We start from the raw sequence: 25,863 nt of genomic DNA, 5'->3' as shown, positions 1-25,863 counted from the left end.
TGGACTCTGCTTCATGGTTCTGCAGCATTCACTGTTGTGGCTTTCTCGTGGCTATGTCATTCTCTATTCTCTCTGAATCTCCAGCTTTCTCCAAAATGTTTCTTCTTTTATAGGATTCCAGTAAAGTAACCAAGACCCACCTGGAATGGGTAGAGACATGTCTCCACCTAACCCAACTTAACAACCATTCGCCTCCAGGGAGATGATCTAATTAAAGTTTCAAACATGCAGTGCTGAATAGGGATTAGAAGAAATGGCTGCTTTTACAAAATAGGATTAGGATTAAAACATGGCTTTTCCAGGGTACATATGTCCTTTTGAACTGGCACAGACTGTACAACACCAACAGTAAGTACTAATGTAAACTATGGAATATAGTTAACAGTACAATGATAATAATATTCTTTCATCAACTGTAGCAAAGATACCACACTGTCATGGTCAGGTTCATGTGTCAACTAGGCCAAGTGGTAGTACCTGTTTGTCTGGTTGGGCAAGTCCTGGCCTGTCTGTTGCAATGAGGACATTTCATAGAATTAGATCATGATCATGTCAGCTGTATCCACAGTTGATTACACTTGTAATTAGCCAAGGGGAGTGTCTTCTTCAATGAGTGATGCTCAGTCTAATTGGAAGCCTTTTAAGGAGGATTCAGAAGAGAGAGGCTCTTCCATCCTCCTTCGGCTGGCAAACCTCTCCTGTGGAGTTCATCCAGCCCCTCCATTGGAATCGTCAGCTTCACAGCCTGCCCTGCCCCGTGGATTTTGGACTCCGCATTCCCATGGTCATGTGAGACACTTCTATAAATTTTATATTTGCGAGTGTTCCCTGTTAATTCTGTTTCTCTAAAGAACCCTAACTAATACACACACTAATGCAAAGTGTTACTAACTTAAGGAGGGTAGTATATGAAAACTTTGCATTTTCTGCATGATTTTAATATAAAGTATAACTTCTCTAATACAAAAAGTTTTAAATACAAAAACAATTCTATTTAACAAAGTACATCAAGGAAATATGTTTTGCATACTGCCAAATGACTCAGTACAGTCACCTTAATCATTTTAAGGACTGCTTTATAAATGGCTAACCACATTATAACAGCATTTATATTGGTTCCATAAATTATTTTCTTTCCCTGTGAACTTTCCTTACTCCAATTCACATGTGAATACCCAATCTATAACTCACTGTTCTTGAGCTTAACATTTAACATTCTGTCAAAACAGGAAGTCCCTACATCTACTACCCTCTTAGAAGAAAAGAAGTACATTAAAAATATTTTATGTATTGCCATATATATGAGACAGTAAAAGGATCAAAATTTTATATAAAGGAAAGTACTCTCTCTCTCTCTCTCTCTATATATATATATATGTGTATGTATTTTATATATATATCAGTTCTCTTAATAAATGGACTTGAAATGTAATTAAATGCAATATAATTAATGTAATTAAGATGAGATACTGCCAAAATAATTTATACTCATTTCAATTACTACCTGTAAATACTAATATTATGCACAAATAAAATTAGCCACCTATATACTTATTGTTTCTATGATACTCTTTTTTTCATCCCTCTTGTTACAATTCAAGAGGTGTCCCTCCTCCCCAATATGCATCTCACTACCATAAAATTTGAAACTACATATTCATTGGTGGTTCGGCTGGTCCCCGTCTCTCCTCCTGCTCCAGAGTGCAAACTCGTTATGGTCAAAGACCATGCCTGTGCCTACCAGAGTGCCTAACACAAAATAGGCACTCTAATAAATATGTTTCAAAGAAGGAAGGAACACTAAAATCTAAAATCTTATGCAACACAGGCAAAAAAAGCAGTCCAACAGATGAAAGATAAATTTATCTCTATAAAGAAAGACCAACAGATAAACTGCAAAATTGACTATTTACCTAGGAACAGGCAGAAGATAGCAAATTTTATAGCAAAGTGCTAAAATAAGGTTCCAACACACTAGCATGCAGTGCTAGGCTCTCTGCTGCTGCTTGTTTATATCATTTATCAGCCACCAAAAGGATATGAAAAGTAATGAGTAATACAGAAAAGAAAGGTATGAAGTAGCAAATACTCTCTCACAGTTAGAGAACACATGTCCTTTGACAGAATTTGCTAAACAAATTCTCAATTTCTGTTTCTGAAAGAACTGAGCAATGCAAAAAAGCTAATTAATTATCAGGTACATTTTAATTATGGGAATAAAAATCACATATAAATGCTGGTAAAATATCAGCCTTTGTTTTTTAAGTGAAAGAATAATTATTTTAACTTACTTAAAAATCCTAATAAAATTGGTACCAGCTATGCTAAATGATGATCTAGGCTTTCTTTGATCAAGAAATAAAATACTTTAAACTTTTTGGTTTCACGTTTATTATATGAAATGTCAGATCATACAAAAACAATAACCTTGTCCAACTTGAGAAAGGGTACATGAATTTAAGTTTTTATCTTTATAAACTAGGGAATTAATTTCTATCTCCTTCTAGAAGCTTAAAACTTTGGTCTAAGAGGAAATTTGATTTACGAATTTAATTGATCTCATAGTACATCATCTGTATAAATGCTTGGTTAGTACAGTTTTTCCTCTGATGATAAACTGTTTAGCAAAATTTTTAAAAGAAATATTTTAAACAGTTTCAAAACCATGGCCTACCCTCCAGCTTTGCTTACACAGGGAATTAGTTAAGAATTATTTTCAACTCACTATAAACCATTGGTCTTCCAAAGTTCTTTTAAAAAATACTCTGCATAATTCCCATTTATTAATTTTCAGTCTTTTTTGTGAGATTCCCAGAATGACCCATTTTTGTTACTGGCCAAAATAAATTCAAGTAATATATAAAAATAGACATGATTTGGGGGGGAAATTTATGACTGTGAACACCTATATTATAAATGAGAAACAATCTCAAGTTGATAAACTAACCTTTCACCTTAAAAAGTACAAAAGGAAGAATAAACTGAACTCAAAGCAAGTAGAAGGAGGGAAATAATAAACCTTAGAGCAGAAATCCATGAAAAAAGATTTGAAAAAGAAAAATGAACAAAACAAAAAATTTGCTCTTTGAAAATTCCAACAAAACTGATAAATTTTAACTAAATTGAACAAGCAAAAAAGAGAAAAGACTCAAATTAATAACCCAGGAATGAAAGAGGACTCACTACTGATTGACCTTAAAAAAAAAAAAATCGAAGGAATTTTTGTGAAAAACTGTATGTCCAGTACGTTAACATAGATGAACTGGACAAAACCCTATGAAGACACAAATTAATTACCAAAACTTACTCAAGAAAGAAAAAGAAGTCTGAATAGAACTACAACAAGAACTTCAATTAGTAATCTAAATCTTCCCACAAAGAAAAGTCCAGATCTGTTATGTCCTCACTGATGAATTCTACCAAACATATAAATAAGAATATCAGTCCCTTCTTCCAAAAAACAGAGGAGTAAGAAACTCTTGCCTTCTCATTCTACAAGGCTAGTGTTACCCTAATACCAAAGCCATACAAAGATATCTCAGGAAAAGAAAGATACAGACTAATGTCCCTACAGACTAATATCCCTTATGAATATAAATATAAAATCCACAACAAACACTAGCAATATATAAACTGAATCCAGCAATATATAAAAAGTATTACACACCATGACCAAATGAGATATATTCCAGGAATGCAAGACTGGCTTAACATCTGAAAATCAATTACTGTAATCTATAATATTAATAAAATAAAAAAACACAAACCACAAGGCCATCCCAATAGACACAGAAAAGCATGTGGCAAAATCGAACACCTATTAATGACTTAAAACAACAAAAACAAACAAGGAATAGAGGGAAACTTCCTCCATCTGATAAAGAGAATTCATGAAAAACTAAAACCTAACAACATACTTGAACAATTGAATGAAAGCATTTCCACTAATATCAGAAACAAGACAAGGATGTATATATTTGCCATTTCTATTTAATGCTGTATTTAATATTCTAGCCAATTCAAGAAAAAGAAAGAAAAGGAAGAAGCAAAATTATGTGGATTTACAAACAAGATCTTTTATATACGAAATCCCAAGGGATCCACTAAAAACCTATAAGACCCAATAAATAAGTTCAAAATGAAGGGCAATATAATAACACCAGTTGTATTTCTAAATACTACCAATAAATAATCAAAATATGAAATCACGAAAACTCTATTCACAGTAACATCAAAAGGAGTTTAACATAGGAATAAATTTGACAAAAAGTACAAGACTCGTACACTGAAAATTACAAAACACTGTTTAAATAAATGGAAAGATTCTAAGTCCATAGATCATAAGCATGAATACCACTAAGATGGTAATAATCCACAAATTGACCTATAGATTCAAAGCAATCCCTATCGAAAGCACAGCTTGCCTTTCTGAAGAAATTAAAAAGGTTATCCTAAAGTTCATATGGAAATGTAAAGGACCCAGAAAAGACAAATCAATCTTGGCAATGAAGAAAAAGGTTAGAGGTCTTTCACCTTGTAATTTCAAAACTTAATATAAACCTGTAATAATAAATACCACGTGGTATTGGTATAAGGATAGACATAGGATAGACAATGCAACAGAATAAAGAATCTACAAATGAAACCTTATATTTTTGGTCAATTGATTTTTGCCAAAATTACTAATAACAACATATTTCCTAAGTTCATTTTATAATATACTCAATATTCTCTTTGCATTGTACCATGTTAACCAAAATTCATGCATACCGGAACCATACAATGTTAGGACATGGTTCCAATATGTATGGTTCCTGTTACCAAGGAACTATAAATTTCGGTTGCCTGTATATAGTTATTACACACGTAATAAGTACTATGAGACTACCTTGATAACCATACAAATTAAAAATTGATAGATGAGATGACAATAGCATTTTCTTATAAGCCTAGTACTCAATATAGATCTTGGTGCTATAGATTTGGTCCACAATACTGAGAAAATGATGATGTACACAAATATTTTTAAACAATAAGAGTTTGCTGTTTTTTTTTTAAAGGCGACTTTCCAATCTTATACTGTTCAATTAAACTAATCCATAACGCTAAAAGGAGAAAACTACTGCTAACAATTGTTCCCATTTCATGTGATAAATTATGAAAGTCTATAAAATCAAACTATAATATATTATCATGTTCACTTAGAACTTTTCATTTGACTATCATTCCGTAAGTATAGATAGTCACCAAACATATTTATTTTTCAATAGTAAGAAAAAAAAAGAGCAGAACTGTTGTACACTAATAGACATAAACAAATACAATGCTGACTGTCTTAAGAGGGAGTCAGACATAGTTTACTGATTTGAATAAATTGATGATGAAAAGATGTATGGGAAAGTGGGAAAAAATTGAATAGGATATAACATGATATTAAATAATTACTGAAAAAAAATTTACCTGTAGTGATGTTCTGATTACGTGAAAGACAGTGAGAGCCCATGAGAAAAAGTATCATCATCGCCTAGAGAGTCATACTGAAATATTTACAGATGAAATATTATGATGTCTGGAATTTGCTTTTAAATGGTTCCACAGGGCAGGGGTGAGGGGAGGACTAGAAACGTAAAGTATTTATGAAATAAGATTCACCTATGTAGTCAATTGTTAAAAATCAGACGTAAATATATGAGGGTTCTTCTCATTGTCTATACTTCTGTGAATGTTTACTTTTACCATAACAAAAAAAAAAGACCAGAATAGAAGAATCACCTCCCTAATTACTGACATATTTATAAGAAGTTGAAATTAATACATGGCAAAGGCTGGACTGCAAGAAAATGAGTTAACCTAACAATACAATTAGAAGTTCTAGTTGATTTTCAATGTATTTTTAAAATTATGCTTATAAGATAAAGTTTGATTTAAAAGAAATATTTAAATCAAATATGAGTGAAATCCATGAATTATTTCTCCGTTTGTAAAATCTATAAACTAAATGGTAGGAAAGCTTCAGTTTATAAGTCCCTTCTCTCTTACTTTAGAAATATGGAAATTAGTTGAATTCTATCACAATTTCAAAATAAAAATATCAAAGTCTGACAATAAAAAAAGATATAATATCATAAAAATTAGATGAAAATTTTTCTCTTAAGACAGCATTTCTCAAATACTTTGGTTTCAGTATCCTTTATACTATTAAAAAATCAACTGAGGACTCCAAAGAACTTGTTTATGTGAGTTATGTTTATCACCATTTACCATACCAGATACTAAAACTAATACATTTTAAAATATTTACTTATCATTTCACTTAAAATAATAAAGCCATTACTTTATAACAAATATTTTTATTAAAAACTATATTTTCATTTAAAACTTTTTTTTTTTTAGAGAGAGGGAGGAAGGGAAGGAAAGAAAGACAGAGAAGGAAGGAAGGATGGAAGAAAGGGAAACATCTTTAAACATTTTCTTATTTTATTTGTTTGTTTGTTTTTTACATGGGCTGGGGCCGGGAATCGAACCGGGGTCCTCCGGCATGGCAGGCAAGCACTCTTGCCCGCTGAGCCACCGCGGCCCGCCCTCATTTAAAACTTTTTTAAGGCCAAATGAAATATTCTTAGAAATGAATTTTCTATAATACTTTGATTCAATAAATTTTCTAATTCAAATTGAGTTTCCAGAAGAGAATGTGCTAACCTATAAACCAAAGAGTCAAATATAAAGCCAATTTATTCCCAATCTCTAGATATTAAGTGTATACCCCATCATCGTTTGATTCTATAACTTTCCCTTCCATAATACATCATATAACACATATTTACTCTCTAAATTCAAATGAATTGATTTTCGGTGAAACTGATTGTAAGGTTTGAAACTGTTATGCACCCATGTTCTTTACCCTAATGCATGTTCTTTATCCTAATGCAATATTCTTTACCTTAATGCAATCTTGGAGGGGCAGACCTATTTTTTGGGTGGGATATATTGGGTATTTCCATGGAGATACGACCTACCCAATTGTCAGTGGGACTTTTTGATTAAGTATCCATAAAGCTGTGTCTCTGCCCATTCAAGGTGGATCTTAATCTACTTACTGGAGTCTTTTAAGAGGGAACTGTTTAAGAAAAAGCTCAGAGATCTTTGGAGATACAGAAAAAAAATGCCCCTGGAAAAGCCATTTGAAATCAGAAGCTGCAAGAGGAAGCCAGCAGTGCATTCCTGTATGACAGAGAAACATAAGACACCTTCGGCCTTTTATTCAGATTCAAGTTATTTTTCTCTGGATGTCTTAATTTGGACATTGAAACTTGTAATTTACCAAATCCCCTTTATAAAAGCCAGTCCATTTCTGATACATTGCATTCTGGCAGTTTTACCAAACTAAAACAGTGATAAAATAAAAAATATTGTTCTAACCCACTTGAGTAGGGTTAGCAACCATTAAACCTCCTCTAAATACAAGAGGAAACAACACATATGGAAAGTCTACAAAGATATATTTTATATCGGTTCTTAATTTCATATATAAAAACAGGAAAAGAATAGTCCCCAAATAATAAATTCACAGCTCACCCATAAATAACTTCAACATCTATTATGTCTTATCTGATCAATGAATCCATTATTTCCTCTAATTCCCAACATCGTTCTCATAGGAATACACTACATTGACAATGTGATCAAATGTTTTCTTTTTGTCTGTGATACTTTATAATTACATAAATACATGAATACATTCTCATTGTAACAAGTTTTAACAATAAATAAATGAAAGTCTAAAAGTCATCTTCATCACCAAATCCACTCCTACTCCTATCCCAGACATAACCAATATTATCAGTTTGGTTTATATCCTTCTAGAGTGTTTTAAAATATGATTTTAGGACAGAGAGAGTGCTAAAATGTTGGCTTAGCAAGGTGTGGGATTTAGTTCGTCCTCCAGAACAGCCACTAAATAGCCAGGAACAGTAGAGAATAATTGTGGGGCCATGTCAGTGACACACAGTGTATCCCAGTCTGGATCAGCTGGACTGGCTATGAGCCCCCCCAGAACTGAGTGCCCCAAGCTGCAGCAGCCAGCACCCCTCCCCCACAGGCTGCTTCCCAGAGGGGAAAGGAAAGGGACTTTAGTAGCAGGAGGGGCTGAGCGCAACTAAGCTCCAATTGTGGAATTAATTCACAAACTCTGACTGCTAAGAATAGGCCCCTGGCTCAGCTGAACCTTGTCAAAGCAGAGGATGCTGATTTTTGCCCCAGTGCCAAGGGGGCAGGGCTGACGGAAAAAGAAAAAAGAAAAAAAGAAACAGAAGTTTTTTGGAATTGGATAGCACATAATACTTGAAAGAGTCTGGGCCCTGAAGGAAAGGAAGGGGCACATAGTATCTGAAGGTACACAAAGCAACATACCAACTTATGCTCTTGATCAGCAAACCCGAGGAACAGGGTCTTGCTCTAAGAAGGATTTTTCTCTTTCTTTTTTGTGGCTGTGTTTCTACAAAGGCTGGACTGCCTTTGGATACAGTGGCAGGGCTTCTTAGGCTGCAAATGCCCCAGGCATGGACAGAAACAAGCTTACTTGAGAGCGTGTCTGCAGCCTGTGTCTTCCCCAGGAGAGGGGTGGGGCCCAGTTCAGATGGATTCCCTCCCTCAAGGAATTCAGACCCTAGGGTTTGGAAAATGGAAACAATTAAAGCCAGCCTACAACCTCTCCTCTGCCCCCACCATGCCCCCAGCAGGGAGAGTCTGCTGAAGTGAAAGGTATCACATCACCTTATGTTGGTGGGTCCTGCAGGCAGACAAGCACCACATATTGGGCAGGATAGGAAAAACAGAGTCCAGAGACTTCATAGAAAAGTCTTTCAATCTGCTGGGTCTCACCCTCAGAGAAAACTGACGCAGGTGACTCTTTCCTCCTGACAGGAAGCCAGTTTGGTCTGGGAAAATCTGGTTGTGGTCTGTAATACCTAAGTAGACCTCCTAAGGTTGGTGGCAGGGGCGGGGGTGGGGGGAAGGCACCATACAGGCAGGGCAAGAAACAAGAAAACAAGAACTGAAAAATTCTGCTTTGTTAAGCAAAATCTAAGCTAGTGCTCCAGAATAAGCTGACTGAATGTCAAAGAACGGATAGACAGCAGTCATCCAGTGCCGCTGATAGCTTCAGCCGGGTCGTGCGACCGGAGCACTGGGTGAGTTAGGGGGTGAGCTCGCGGGGAACAAACCTGGGTAAGCAGGACCTAGCCGTCTCAGCTAGGGGACTAAAGGACTTGAGCCAGAGGCCAATTAATCAGCACAAAGCTTCTTTATTGTTACATCGCAAGAGCTTAGGTACCGAAGCGGCTCAAGTACGCTAAAGACCCCGAGGTTAGGAGAGCTCTGGTTAAGTATTGGTTAGGAGGGGGAGGGAGCAGGGGCGTGGGCAAGAGGGGTAGGGGGCCAATTACACAAGCTTAGAGACAGTTGCTAGACTGAGGGCTAAGGTTAGGTATAGAGAAGTGAAGTAAATAACAGGGAGGCTTACGGTTTAGTGGTGAGCTATGGAAATGGGCGGTTTACGACAAGAGGGGGAAGGGGGAACAATGAGCTAGGTTACAGACATGAGAGACAGGGAGAGAATACAGAAATGATTAAAAAGATTTTTTAAGTATGGCTAGGCTCCCATCCCTGAGAAATATGCCACAATCCAGCAAGAAAATCCTAGGTAAAAGAAGCAAAAACAATCTCCAGAATAAACTTATTAAGGTAATTAATGCCTAGATGCCAGCAAAAAATAACGAATCACACTAGGAAAATAGAAGATATGACCCAGTCAAAGGAACAAACCAACAATTCAAATGAGATACAGGAGTTGAAACAATTAATTCAGAATGTTTGAAGAGACAATGGAAAGCCTCATCAAAAATCAAACCAATGAATTGAGGGAGGATATAAAGAAGGCAAGGAAAGAAGAATTTGAAAGTCTGAAAAAATAAATCACAGAACTTACGGGAATGAAACAAACAGCAGAAGAGATGAAAAAACAAAGGAAACCTACAATGTCAGATTTCAAGAGACAGAAGATAAGATTAGTGAACTGGAGGAGAGAACATCTAAAATCCAACAAGCAAAAGAAAATATAGGGAAAAGAATGGAAAAATATGAGCAGGGATTCAGGGAACTGAATGACATGAAGCACAAGAATATACATGCTGCAGGTGTCCCAGAAGGAAAAAGGAGTAGGAAAACTAATGGAGGAAATTATCACCAAAAATTTCCCAACTTTTATGAAAGACTTATAATTACAGATTCAAGAAATGCAGCATACCCCAAACAGAATATATCCAAATAGACATACTCCAACACACTTACTAATCAGAATGTCAACTATCAAAGTGAAAGAGAGAATCTTGAAAGCAGCAAGAGAAAAGCAATCCATCGCATACAAGGGAAACCCAATAAGGCCATGTGTAGATTTCTCAGCAGAAATCATGGAGGCAAGAAGACAATGGGATGATATATTTAAATTACTAAAGGAGAAAAACTGCCAACAAATAATTCTATATCCAGCAAAATTTTCCTTCAAAAATGAGGGAGAAATTAAAATATGATTTTATAGACTTGATCATGTCTTAATGTCATTTTATCCCATTTTTAATGTAGATTGTTTAAGTACTACTACATAGTTTGCTTTTTAATATAATATTTTATAGACAGGACATACACTTTATGTATGTCACTGCAGAATATTCCATAATATTCCTCAATTCTATACTTTAGTCAACTGGATTTCAATTTTTACTGTAAGAACAATGTTGAAACAAATACCTCTAAACATCCCTCTTCCTACATTTGTGCATATTTCAAAAACTTCTAAGAACTGTCATGACTGAGTTGATGGGAATGTGCATTATAATTTTTAATAGATATTGCCAAAATGCCCTCCCAAAAGACTACCAATTACTAAGTTATTTTCCATCAACAGTGTGTGAAACCATCCCTTTGGGCACATCTGATATAATTAATTTTTAAATTCTAATTTAATGGGTAAATTTTATCTTGCTATTTTTAAATCATATTTCCCTGATGACTATCAGGATAGATATCTTAAGTTTATTGGCAATTTGTATTTGTTTTTCCATGAATTGCTTATTCATATTATTTTATATTCTTCTGTTGGTTATATGTCTTTTCTTATTGATTTTAAGAGTTCTTTAAATAGTCAGCATTATTAATCCGGAATTTTTGTCATAAATATTTCCTCCTAGTCTGTCATTTGTCTTATAACTTTGTTTTGAGATAACAGAGATATTTTTATTTTGATATAGGCAAATATATTATCATTTTTATGGATCTACTTTCTCTTTACTGTATAAGAAGGATGCACCAACTATGAAGTTATGAACATAATTCTCCTATACTTTTACTTGTACAAAAACACTAAAGGAATCAATGCTGTGAAAACCACATGAGACTTTGTGGATCAGAATCAGCCTACAGGCTGCCTGAGAAACCTGCTATCAAGTTTTTTTTTTTTTTTTTTTTTTTTTATTAATTAAAAAAAGAATTAACAAAACAATTAGAAATCATTCCAATCTACATGTACAATCAGTAATTCTTAATAACATCACATAGTTGCATATTCATCATTTCTTAGTACATTTGCATCGATTTAGAAAAAGAAATAAAAAGACAACAGAATAAGAATTAAAACAATAATAGAAAGAAAAAAAAACAAAAACAAAAAACCTATACCTCACATGCAGCTTCATTCAGTGTTTTAACATAATTGCATTACAATTGGGTAGTATTGTGCTGTCCATTTCTGAGTTTTTATATCCAGTCCCGTTGTACAGTCTGTATCCCTTCATCTTGCTATCAAGTTTTATTAACTTGCTGCCCTTTTATGTTGATTCATCTCTTTCTTGCGTTTGGATCCTCTCCTTCAATTTTTTTGAAATTTTCATTTTCCTCAATTGTGAACTGATTCTAACCTTTGTGCTTATCTTTAAGAAACTTTTTCAACAAGTCTGTAAATTCCTTATTTGTTTCTGTAAATTACCTTCTCTAGTGTCATATGGGAGAGTTAATAAATCCTAGTCTTTTGGAAAATGGGGGCATCTGGAGCCAACATCAAAAAGTTTTTGGTTTGTTGCAACTGCACGACATAATCCATGGTGAGAAGAGCCAACCCATTCCCATGCCTCTTCTTGAAGCTTACAGCCATTGTCTCAAAGCTTGTAATACCACTGAATCCCCTTCCATCTTTTACAATAGTCCTCAACAGTGACTACTTACTGTTCACTTCTACAGTGACTACTTACTGTTCACTTCTTATCTCAACATTCACCTGAAAAATGAACAAACTAAGGCCTTTCATTGCTGTAGAAATAAAGAAAAGGGTAGAAAGAAATTTTCCCACAACATAAAAACAAAACTGCACTTGACTTTCAAATCTTTCTTCCATTTATAATGTTTCTATATCAAAGAAAAAGAGGTTTTAAAGCCAACAATAACAATAGCAAGTATTCCTATTTAAATGAGAGGCAATGGCTATTTGGACTAGACAGAAAAAGTAATTTTTCTATTTCTATTATTTTAATGTCTATAGCTTTTATAACATCAGTTGATTTTATAATTACCCTTAAAACAAATGTGGCTTATTAGCTCAGTTTTCCATGAATGCTCTGTTATTAGGAGAAAATCAAAATTTAAAAACTTACTGTTTTATTGCCATGCTTCAGTGTTATCTCATGAGAGTCAGGAATCTTTTGGACAGGATTCTGGAATAAGGAAATTCAGTAACATCAATGAGTAAAATAGTTTATTTGAGGAGTAACTCTATACCACATTAACAGGAAATACATTTTTTTTTTATTGCATTAGTGGTTTTTTCACATAAAACTTAAAAAAATTACCAAAAAAAGTATGAAGGCATCTTGCCATTTCTGCAGTTCTAGACAAACTATAATTGGTCACTTTGACATAATGATAAATTTATTTTACATCTCTAAAATGAGTGAAAGTTTAGAAAAAGATGTTCTATGTAGGCATAATCAAAAGAAAGCAGAAGTAGCTATACTGATATCAGACATAATAGACTTTAAATGTACAGACATATTAAGAGACAAAGGACACTACATATTAATAAAAGGAGCAATTCACCAAGAAGAAATAACAATCATAAATATTTACGCTCCCAATCAAGGAGCTCGAAAGTACACTGGCAAAAAGGGATCGGTAGATGTTTCAACAATAATAGGAGGAGATTTCAATACACCACTTTCCTCTATAAGATAGAACAACGAGACAGAACATCAACAAGGAAACAGAGAAGTTAAACAACCTGATAAATGAATTAGACCTAACAGACATATATAGGTCATTATACCCCAAAACACCAGGATTTTTCTCTAATGCCCATGGAACATTCTCTAGGACAGATCATATGCTGGTGCACAAAACAGGTCTTTATAAATTTAAAAGAATTGAAATTATTCAAAGCACTTTTTCTGATCACAATGGAATGAAGCTGGACATCAATAACTACCAAAGTACAAGAACTTTCACAAATATGTGGAGACTAAATAACATACTCTTACACAACCAGTGGGTCAAAGAGGAAATTGCTAGAGAAATCAGCAGCTATCTGGAGACTAATGAAAATGAAAATACAACATATCAGAACTTATGGGATGCAGCAAAGGCTGTGCTGAGGGGGAAATTTATTGCTCTCAATGTCTATATTAAAAAACAAAAAAGAGTAAAATTGAGGACTTAAGTGCTCTCCTGGAAGAACTTAAGAAAGAACAGCAAACTAACCCCAAAGTAAATAGAGGAAGAGAAATAACAAAGATTAAAGCTGAGTTAAATGAATGGGACAATAAAAGAGCAATAGAAACAGTCAATAAAACCAAAAGTTGGTTCTTTAAGAAAATCAATAAAATTGATGGGTCACTAGCAAAACTGACAAAGAAAAAAAGAAGATGCAAACAAACAAAATCAGAAATGAGAAGAGGCGCGTCATGAGGCATGTAACAATGTGAATGAACCTGTGGGACATTTGTTGAGACAGAATAAGCCAGAAATGTAAGAACAATTATTATATGATCTCCATTAGAAAATGTTCATAAGAAAACAGGGGCCTAGATTGTAAGCTCTTATAGCAGACACATTTAGTCTGGAATGGTAATTATTATTTCTGGATTTTGAGAGGATATCTCAAATATCTTTGAGAGGATATTTTATATATCTATAACCTGGTATTTAGAGTAAAAACAAAGTTGATCAGGTCAGGATTAAGGTAATTCAGACACAGGGGTAAGGGAAGACATTGGCTATATTTTAGAACCGCATCTACTCTTTGAGACCAAAGGAAGAAAGGTTTATTTTGTCTGGAACCTAAATTTACTGTAGCATATACTCTAACTCAACTTGTTTGGTTATTTCATATGAACAAATGAAACAAAGGGAGCCCAGTATAAGAATAAGGGCCTTTAATCCTGTATAGCTTAAGGCAATGCCTGGATATATCCTAGAATATAGTAAGCAGATAATCAAAAAGTATTGACAAAGTCCCTTGAGGAATGGGAAAAAAAATGTGGAACTATTAAACTTTACCAGCAGAGAATCCCCGATACTATGTCAAACATTAGGGACACCCAAATCAATAGATCAATCCCTTTATTTTGAGGCTTACTCTTGTGAAGCTTATGTATTTAGTGGTGAAGCTTAGCCTATTTAAAGATATGCCTAAGAGTTACTTCTAGAGGACCTCTTTTGTTGCTCCGATGTGGCCTCATTCTCTATAAGCCCAACTCTGCAAGAGAAATCATTGCCCTTCACCCACATGAGCCATGTGAAAGTCTCCCTGGCAGTGTGGAAGATGACTACCAGAGTTGAGTCTGGCCCTGGCACCATGGGATCAACAATTCCATCCTGACTGAAAGGGGAAAAGAAATATAACTAATAAAGTATCAGTGGCAAAGAGAGTTCAAATGACGTCGAGAGGCTACTCTGGAGGTCACTCTTTGGCAAGCTTCAGTTAAACATTGTTACCTATCATAACTTGCCAAACCCCATAACTTGCCAACCTAAACCATTCCAGCCAATCATAAAGAACACCTATGGCAATATATAAGATTGTACAAAAGTTCCATGTATGAAGGTAACTTTCCAGAAACTTACAAATGTGCAGAAGGGTCCCTGGAAACAGATAAGTTCTGAAACCTAGAGGGCCCAGCCTTTCTAGAACATCAGCTAGTTCCATCTACCTACCCCATATTATTGGCAGCCCCTTCCAACATGAAAAATTTAGAATGGCCATAGCCCAAATACCCCTAAAGAGTAGGACAGAAAAATCTAAGGTGATGGTGGAGTTATACAGAGAAGTAGGGTTTAACAAACAAATAAGATTGCTGAAGCATTGAATTGATACTTCTTTTAGTTTCCAGTATCTTAGAGCAGCTAGAAGTAAAAACCTAAAATGGTGGAATTATAACCCATGACAAAATCTGAAATCTGTTCTACAACTAATTGTTGGGCTGTGCTTTGAAATCTATTGCTTTTTTGTATATATGTTATTTTTCACAAAAAAATTAAAAAAAAGTCTATTGTGACAACAGTATTATTCCTTCTAGCCTTCTGTGTTCTGGATTTTTCTGAAGGAAAAATCTGAGATGATGATACGGTAGCCCATGACAAACTCTGGGATCTGTCCTGTAACTACTTGAAGAGTGCTTTGAAAACTATTGGTTTTTTCTTTCTTTGTTTTGTATATATGTTATAGTATATCATAAAAATTCAAAAAACAAAGAAAAAAGAAAAAAAAAAAACTAAACCATAAAAAAAAGAACTCAGTTAACTATCTAACCTAAAGGACAGTCAGTGTACTCCAACTATCCACCAACCCGAAACAACATGTCTAATCTTTTCCTTTAAAAACCTTTGTGTAGTAAGGCCACGATGCGATGCTATTTGGACTGTTACCCAAATTGCAATTCAGGGATCCCAAATAAATGCCTTCATTCTGCCTTGCAAAAAATAAATAAATAAATAAAAACAGAATAACTGCACTTAAGGTAGATCCATAATTGGACTTCCTTGTTCTTAACACATGTACATGGTAGTGATATGGGCTCCAAAAGCATGAGTGTATACAATCTACGTTCAAGTGTTCAGAGAATGTACTGAGAGACAGACAGACATACAGATATATAGATACACAGATAAATGGATGGGTGGATGGATGATGGATAGACAGCAAGACAGAGAGATAGAGAGATAGATATTGTCATGGTTAGGGACACGTGTCAATTTGGCCAAGTTGTGGTGGCTGTTTATCTGATTGGGCAAGTACTGGCCTGTCTGTTGCAATGAGGACATTTCATAGGATTAGGTCATGATCATGTCAGCTGCATCCACAGCTGATTCCATTTGTAATCAGCCAAAGGGGAGTGTCTTCTACAATTAGTGATGCGAAATCTAATCACGGGAAGCCTTTTAAGGAGGACTCAGAGGAGACAGGCCCCATTCCTGCTTCGGCTGGTGAGCCTCTCCTGCGGAGTTCATCCAGACCCTCCATCGGAGTCATTGGCTTCATAGCCTACCCTGTGGATTTTGGACTCTGCGTTCCTGCGGTCACGTGAGACACTTTTATAAATTTTATATTTGCAAGTGTTCCCTGTTGATTCTGTTTCTCTAGAGAGCCCTAACTAATACAGATATAGAGGCAGAGAGAGAGAGATGAATTGATAAACAATCGAATGTTACACTGATACGGCAAATGTGGAAAAATGTTAGAACTGGTGGATCTGGTATTTGAGGGAATAAGATTATACTGAAGCTCTCTACATAGGGTTCATATTATTTTTATAACATAATTTTAGTTATATTTTATATAAATAAAAAGTTAAAAGACAATTCATGTATAATTGCTAAGTAGTCTTGAAAGAACCAGAACATTTTAAATGTTTCACTTAGAAAAGTCTATTATAATCTATGCCACATTTCATTCCTAATAACTATTTCATCACTCAGCAAGTAGAAACACTGTCACCAAAAAGCTGAGACAAAAATTATTTTGTTTAATTCAATGTAGAATGTGCCTATATATAGAAAATTTCTGACATTTAAAGAAAAATTTGCAAGAACACAGAACTTAGTATTTATTTTAGGAGTGAATTAAATGTTTAAATAAATGTTTACACTTAAAATCAACATTTTACTAGAAATCATGTAGTGCATAACTCATAAAAAGCCCATATAATTGGCACTGCTAAATAATCTAAAATAGTAGCAATCTATCTTTTGGAACATATCAGTTGATGTGACTGTTCTGGTTCCAGAACTTTAACTGATGAGTTTTTGAAATATGGCTTTGTGTGAAATTTGCTTCAACAGTAAAATATTTTCAAGATTTTCTTGCCAGGGGACATCATAAACTGCAAGACTTCAATGAATTCATGTATTGCCAAAATTCATAACAAGAGCTACAGACTTAATGGAAGGGGAAAAAAAGATACCAATTTTTGTTTTGGTTTTGTTTTAAATAACAACTGAAGCATTACTTCCGAGGCTATCCGATGTATCCCCAGTAACAATGATGATGGGACATACAGCTAAAATAACGTGAGCAATTCCATCTGATTTACATCTTTAAAATGTCTCAAAAAGATTTGCAAATTAGAAACAAATCTTTCTGTGTTAAAGTAGTCATGAGTTGAAAAACATGTGTAAGTATGGTACAATAAACCATAAAAGATAGTCTACTCAGTAACAAAAACCTGTCATAACGTGGCAGTGGGGACTGCCAACCAGAAGTTGGTAAATTAGTGCTTTCTCCCAGAAACTGGTTGGGTTACAGTTTAGCAGTGCAGGACCCCACAACTGGACAACAATTGGAATTAAACATTTATTCTTATGTAACTCTATAAATCCAATAAGGCTGACAACATTAATTCATTTATTCATTCATTTACTCATACATTCCCTTAACAAACATTTATTATGAGTATTTAAGTACATACCAGGTACTACATAAGAAAAATAATAAAAACTGCTTTCAAGGAACTGTCATTCCAGCAAGGCAAAAGAGGCAGATAAACAAATAGGCAAATTAAAATGTTTCACATTTGATGACAGAAGTATATACAGGGTTCTGTGTTCAATTTTCTTGTGCCTGGAGAGTGGGTATGCTTAGAAAAGGATTCAGAAAAAATATAGTTGAGATACCTTCTAAAAAACTAATAAAGCTTCCCTAGGTGAATGTTTAGGGAAAATGTGAGAGAATAGCATGAATCTTGACACTTTCTGAACTACAAATATTTTTGCCTGGTTGGAATTTAAATTTGTCAGGTAGAAAAAGGCAAGTGTATATGACCTGTGTGTGTATGTGTGCTGTATAAGCATGTGTGTTTGGGTTTTTAAAAGTATTAAACCAGAGAAGGAGTTAAGAATCAGAATGCATACAATGCTAAGAATTTAAAATTTAAGCGGTGAGCCATGGAGAATAATTTGATAATAATTTGATAAAGTTTAAGATTTTTAAAATCACCACGATTGTACTGTGGAGTCTGGACCAGTCTAAGGTAAACAGCAGTCTAAAGACAGGGAGGCCTATTAAAATATTCTTGAAATTGACCAAAGGGGAGTTGAATTGATACAATATAGTGGGAACGGGGGATGGTGTTATATATGTAATCTGAAAAACTCAGATGTGGATATGTCTTTTGTAGTTAATTATTTCATTAGTATTAATTCAGTACTGACTATGCCTAGTATTGTAAAAGGCAATGAGGTCATTCTGGTTACCAAGATAGAAAGCTCCTGCCTTCATGGAGCCTGCAACTCAGTAGCAGACAGAATATTTAAAATCTGTAAACATGGACTGACATCATCAATGTGGTAACATAAACAACTACTGAAAACCCCTCTACAGAGATTCAGTAGGAAAAAAAAACAATTCTCACTTGTTCAGAACTCTGGTGGAGGGTATAGACAGGAGAAGGATCACACAAATGCTGAATCAAAGAAAAAGAAAAATATTAGGTAGAAAACTTCTTTCCCAGACAGGCCAGTGCTTTCCCTTCCCCTTCACTCAGTACCACATAGCTTAGGAAGTGCACAGAAGCAGCAGCCGGGACCTCTCCCGCCTCCCACAAGGGACACAGACAATAAAACTTCTCACGACATTGAGACAGATCCCCACCTATATCCACAAACAGAGATCCAAGCCCACAGGGACCCATGGCAGGATTAAAGCCACTCAGGAGGGCGAAATAAAAAAGAGCAGCAAGGAGGAATTTCCAAAAAGGAGGATATGGGAGGGAACAACAAATCTTCCCTAAAAACAGCAAATAGCTAAGCAGAAAATGCCCAAATCGTCTCTTTAGGGACCTGTGGGGCATGGGAGGACATTTCAAAGCACAGGTCAATAAGGGATGAAGAGTCTGAAAAAACATGGATAGAGACCACATTTCTAGACCGGGGTCCTGGTGGCCATTCACCGCTTCAGGAACAGCAGCAGGAGGTCTGATCCTCATCTGAGTGACAACTGGGGAACGGGGCAGCTGGGAAGCTGTATAGTTAAAACAGATTTTGGCCTGTGGAATGAGTGCACAGAAATCACAGTTTCAGCCCCGTCAGTAAGACGGTGCCTGGGCTCCAGGAGAAAACAGCTCCTGAGGATGATTAAGTCACCAAACAGTGACATCTGCTGGGCAGGCAAGAAAGTGCAGGGGAACAGCAGAGCTTTTCAGTGACCCTCCAGATCCTATCCCAAAACCACTAAAGCTGGAATAAGCCCCCTGTACAGGAACCCAGCAAAGGAACTCGGCCCTGTTTGGCTGAGAAATGAGAATGACCCAACTCTAAAATGCCCGCCACCCAGCAAAAAGCAGAGCACTCCCCAGCTGCTGGCTGGGGAAGTTGAATCTCTTAGTACCTCAGCCCAAGGTCTTTCCACACAGAAGCCTGGAAATCACCAGACACATCTGCCCACAGGCAGGGTTGCTGGACCTGGGGAGAGGCCAGACTGTGGAGAAGAGAGGATCCAAGAAAGTCATCTACTGAGAAGACAGAAAAAGTGCAGCCTGGTAAACTGCTTTACTGCCTAACCCCTAACCGACGTCCACGAAGAGCTATACTTCCTGTGTGAGGCCCTGGCACTGGCTTGGCTGAGCATAACTGACAAATCAGGTAGAAAAGGAGACATTCATTGCAAACCAAAGCAACTACAAAGTCTTAGACAAATGAAGACAACTTTCCAAATAACCTTATCAAGATAATCAAATGCCAAGAAACCAACAAAAAATCACAAAACACATGAAAGAAGCAAGAAGATATGGCCAAATCAAAAAGCCAAATTAAAAAGCCAGAGGAGACAAAACGTGGAACAACTAACCAAAGATGCTCATATACATCTCCTAAATAACTTCAATGATCATTAAAGAGATAAGGAGATCAAAAAGACACTGTAAGAGCACAAAAAAGAAATTGAAAGAACAAATAGAAAAATAGCAGATATTACAGAAATGAGAAATGCTGAACAACAAATTAAAAATATACTAGAGGGGGTCAAGATGGCAGTTTAACAATGTGCGCATTTTACTTCGTCCTCCAGAACAACTACTAAATAACCAGAAACAGTACAGAACAGCTCTTGGGGCCACGTCAGTGACCGGGCACACAGCGTACCCCAGTCTGGACCAACTGGACCAGCTGCGAGCCCCCCCCCAGAACTGTGTCTTCCCAAAGCTGCGGCAGCTGGTGCCCCTACCCCATAGGCTGCCTCCCAGAGGGGAAAGGAAAGAGACTTTACCAGCACCAGGGGCTGAGCCCAACTAAACACCAATCGTGGAATTAATTAACAAATTCTGACTACTAAAAATAGGCCCCCAGCTTAGGTGAACCTGGTCAAAGCGGAGGTTGCTCATATTTGCCCTGGTGCCAAGGGGGCAGGGCTGATGGAAAAAGGGGGGAAAAAAAAAAGGAAACAGAGGTTTTTTTTTTTTTTTTTTTTTTTTGCAGCTTCATTCAGTGTTTTAACATAATTACATTACAATTAGGTAGTATTGTGCTGTCCATTTTTGAGTTTTTGTATCTAGTCCTGTTGCACAGTCTGTATCCCTTCAGGGAAACAGAGGTTTTTGTGGCTGTGTTTCTACAAAGGCTTGACTGCCTTTGGATATAGCAGCAGGACTTCTCAGGGTGCAACTCGCCCAGGCATAGGCAGAAGCAAGCTCGTTTGGGGGCTTGTCTGGAACCTGTGCCTTCCCCAGGGGAGGGGTGAAGGCCAACTCAGGTGGAATCCCTCCCTCAAAGAATTCAGAACCCAGGGCTTGGTGATTGGAAGCCATTAAAGCCAGCCTACAACCTCTCCTGTGTCTCCACCACATCCCAGCAAGGAGAGCTGCCCAAGTTAAAGGTGCCACATCATCTTATGCTGGTGGGACCTGCAGGCAGACAAGCACCACATACTGGGCAGGATAAGAAAAACAGAGCCCAGAGACTTCACAGGAAAGTCTGTCAACCTGCTGGGTCTCACTCTCAGGGAAAACTGATGCAGGTGACTCTTTCCTCCAGATAGGAGGCCAGTTTGGTCTGGGAAAATTTGGCTGCAGTCTATAATACCTAAGTAGACCCTCCTAAGGGTGGGGGGGGGGGAAAGGCACCATACAAGCAGGGCAAGAAACAAACACTGAAAAATTCTGCTCTGTTAAACAAAACTTAAGCTAGAAGTCCAGATAAAGCTGAACTGAATGTCAAAGAACAGATAGACAATGAATTCATCCAGCAAGAAAACCCTAGGTAAGAAGTGAAAGCAATCTCCAGAATAAACTAAGTAAGTAAGGTAATTAAATGCCTAGACGCCAGCAAAAAATAACAAATCACACTAGGAAAATTGAGGATATGGCCCAGTTTCTTTGTTTGTTGTTTGTTGTTCCTTTGTTTTCTAAAGGAACAAACCAGCAATTCAAATGACATACAGGAGCTGAAACAATTAATTCAGAATGTACGAACAGACATGGAAAACCTCATCAAAAACCAAATCAGTGAATTGAGGGAGGATATAAAGAAGGCAAGGAATGAAGAAAAAGAAGAAATCAAAAGTCTGAAAAAAACAAATCACAGAACTTATGGAAATCAGAGGCAAGGTAGAAGAGATGAAAAAACAATGGAAACCTACAATGGTAGATTTCGAGAGACAGAACATAGGATTGGTGAACTGGAGGACGGAACATCTGAAATCCAGCAAGAGAAAGAAAATATAAGGAAACAAATGAAAAAATATGAGTAGGGATTCAAGGAATTGAAAGAAAATATGAAGCGCATGAACATACATGTTGTGGGTATCCCAGAAGGAGAAGAGAAGGGAAAGGAGGAGAAAAACTAATGGAGGAAATTATCACTGAAAATTTCCCAACTCTTATGAAAGACTTAAAATTAACAGATCCAAGAAGTGCAGTGTACCCCAAAGAGAATAGATCCAAGTAGACATACCCCAAGACATTTACTAATCAGAATGTCAGACAGAGGTCAAAGAAAAAGAGAGAATCTTGAAAGCAACAAGAGAAAAGCAATCCATCACATACAAGGGAAGCCCAATAAAGCTATGTGTAGATTTCTCAGCAGAAACCATGTAGGCAAGAAGACAGTGGGATGATACATTTAAATTACTACAAGAGAAAAACTGCCAACCAAGAATTCTACATCCAGCAAAATTTTTCTTCAAAAATAAGGGAGAAATTAAAACATTTTCAAACCAACAATCTCTGAGAGAATTTGCGACCAAGAGACCAGCTCTGCAAGAAATACTAAAGGGAGCACTTCAGACAGATACGAAGACAGAAGAGAGAGGTATGGAGAAGAAGGTAGTAAGGAAGACTATGAGTAAAGGTAATAAGAAGGAAAATTAGATATGACATATAAAATCCAGAAGGCAAAATAGTAGAAGAAAGTACTACCCATGCAGTAATGCATTGGGTAGTTAATGGATTAAACTCACCAATCAAAAGACATGGACTGGCAGAATGGATTACAAAACAGGACCCATCTATATGCTGTTTCTACTCAAAGGACATGAGGGCAAGGACACAAATGGACATTTGCACACCAATGTTTATAGCAGCATTATTTACAATTACCAAGAGATGGAAACAGCCAAAATGTCCATCAACAGATGGTTGGCTAAATAAACCGTGGCATATACATAAGATGGAATATAATGCAGCTATAAGACAGAATAAAGTTATGAAGTATGTAACAACATGAATGGACCTTAAGGACATTATGCTGAGTGTGAATAGCCAGGAACAAAAGGAAAAATACTGTATGGTCTCACTGATATGAACTGACATTAGTGAATAAACTTGGAAAATTTCATTGGTAACAGAGACTATCAGGACATAGAAAAAGGGTAAGATATTGGGTAATTGGAGTTGAAGGGATACAGATTGTGCAACAGGACTGAATATAAAAACTCAGAAATGGACAGCACAATATTACCCAACTGTAATACAATTATGTTAAAACACTGAATGAAGCTACATGTGAGAATGATAGAGAGAGGAGGGCTGGTATAATCTAGGAATGCCTAGAGTGTATATGATAGTGACTAAATGTACAAATTTTAAAAATATTTTTGCATGAGGAAAAACAAAAGAATGTCATTACTGCAGTGTGCTGAAAATAGATGGTAATTAGTATTTTAAAATTTCAACTTATGTGTGAGACTAAAGCAAAAAAGGTTTATTTGGTACAAATTTATATTTTGACTGAATAATATAACTTATGCAGATAGTTGGTTGAACACCTTAAGTACATGGAACTTTGGGTAGGACATGAGATTTTGTTGGTTTGTCCTGATGAATCCCAGAGTGATATGATCACTGAGTAGAAAAGTATTTGCAAAATCCCCTTCAGGGAATGGTGAGAACAGGGGAAAACTCAACTTCCCCAAGTTGAATTCTTGATATTCTCACAAGCAGTGTGGACAACCAAAGCTACAGGCTGAGCCCCCAGTCTTGGGGTTTGTTCATATGAAACTTAACCCCACAGGGGATAGGTCAAGCCTACTTAAAATTAGGCCTAAGAGTCACCCCCAAGAGAACCTCTTTTGTTGCTCAGATGTGGCCTCTCTCTCCAGCCAACACAGCAAGCAAACTCACCACCCTCCCCCTGTCTACGTGGGACATGACTCCCAGGGATGTGGACCTTCCTGGCAACGTGGGACAGAAATCCCAGAATGAGCTGAGATTTGGCATTAAGGGATTGAGAAAAGCTCTAGAATGAGCTAAGACCCAGCATCAAGGGATTGAGAAAACCTTCTCGACCAAAAGGGGAAAGAGTAAAATGAGACAAAGTATGAATGGCAGAGAAATTCCAAACAGAATCGAGAGGTTATCCTGGAGGTTATTCTCATGCATTAAGTAGATATCACCTTGTTATTCAAGATGTAATGGAGAGGCTGGAGGGAACTGTCTGAAAATGTAGAGCTGTGTTCCAGTAGCCATGCTTCTTGATGATGATTGTAATTATATAGCTTTCACAATTTGACTGTGTAATTGTGAAAACCTTGTGTCTGATGCTCCTTTTATCTACCTTGTCAACAGATGAGTAGAATATATGGAATAAAAATAAATAATAGGGGGAACAAATGTTAAAATAAATTTAGTTTGAAATGCTAGTGATCAATGAAAGGGAGGGGTAAGGGGTATGATATGTAAATTTTTTTCTGTTTTTGTTTTATTTTTCTGTTGTCTTTTACTTCTTTTTCTGAATTGATGCAAATGTTTTGGGAAATGATCATGATGATGAATATGCAACTATGTGATGATATTGTGAATTGCTGAGTGTATGTGTTGGGAATGTTTGTGTTTCTTTTTTGTAATTTTTTTTAATTAATAAAAAATTTTAAAATATATATATATATATACTAGAGGGTCACAGTGGCTTAGCAGGCACAGTTCATACCTACTATGACAGAGACCTGGGTTCAATTCCCGGTGCCTGCTCATGCCCCTCAAAAAAAAAAAAAAAAATACACACACACACACATATACTAAAGATGCACAAAAGCAGATTTGAAAAGGCCACAGAAAAACTAAGTAAATACAGGTCACAGCAACTGAATTCCAATTCACAAAAGAAAAAAATGGTGAAAAGGTGGAAAATTTAAATTGGATCTCAGGGAAATGACTGACAATACAAAGCACACAAATATAAGAATCATAGGTGTCCCAGAAGGATATAGGGCTGGGAAGATTATTTCAAGAGATAATTGGGGAAGACCTACAAACTTTATGAAAGGCCTAAATAGGCAAATCAAAGAAGCCCAATAAACTAGAAAGAGAATAAATCCAAATAAACCCACTCCAAGACACAGGCTGTAAAATGCCGGCAAGAAGAAGACGGTCCTGAAAGCAAGAGAAAATCGAATCACCACATACAAGAAAGCCATAAAAGACAAAGCATTGAATGCTCATCAGGCACATGCAGGCAAGAAGGCAGTCATATGATATATTTAGATTCTGAAAGAGAAAAATTGCCAGCCAAGATTTCTTTATCCAGCAAAACTGTCCTTCAAAAGTGAACAGTTTAAAATATTCACAGATAAACAAATGCTGAGAGAATCTGTTAGGAGACTTACCCTAAAAGAAATACTACAGGGAGTTCTGTCAGGTAAAAAAAAAAAAAAAGACATGAGAGAGAGGCCTGGAGGAGGGCACAGAATAGAAGGGTATTTAGTAAAGGTAACTTAAAGAATTAAAAAAGAGACAAATAAAAAGGTTGAGTCCAGAACATCCTTTACAGCAATAACTTTGAATACTAATGGATTAAACTCCCCAACTGAAAAACGCAGACTGGCAGAATGGATTTAAAAACATG

At 36.2% G+C, this 25,863-nt stretch overlaps 1 protein-coding gene across 5 annotated transcripts in view; it reads right to left on the bottom strand.

The window, feature by feature from the left end:
• Positions 1–25,863, bottom strand: part of WDR70 (WD repeat domain 70) — a 516,692-nt gene that overhangs the window by 344,616 nt on the left and 146,213 nt on the right. For all 5 annotated transcript variants that reach the window (XM_077117003.1, XM_077117005.1, XM_077117006.1 and 2 more), the window contains one exon: positions 12,699–12,758. In XM_077117003.1, the coding sequence (XP_076973118.1) occupies positions 12,699–12,758 (60 nt within the window). The remainder of the gene's footprint in view (positions 1–12,698; positions 12,759–25,863) is intronic.

This window comes from Tamandua tetradactyla, chromosome 9, assembly GCF_023851605.1.
Source record: "Tamandua tetradactyla isolate mTamTet1 chromosome 9, mTamTet1.pri, whole genome shotgun sequence".
Taxonomy (NCBI): Eukaryota; Metazoa; Chordata; class Mammalia; order Pilosa; family Myrmecophagidae; genus Tamandua; species Tamandua tetradactyla.
The sequence above is the reverse complement of the archived record's forward strand: the minus strand, read 5'-3'. Positions and strand labels throughout refer to the sequence as shown.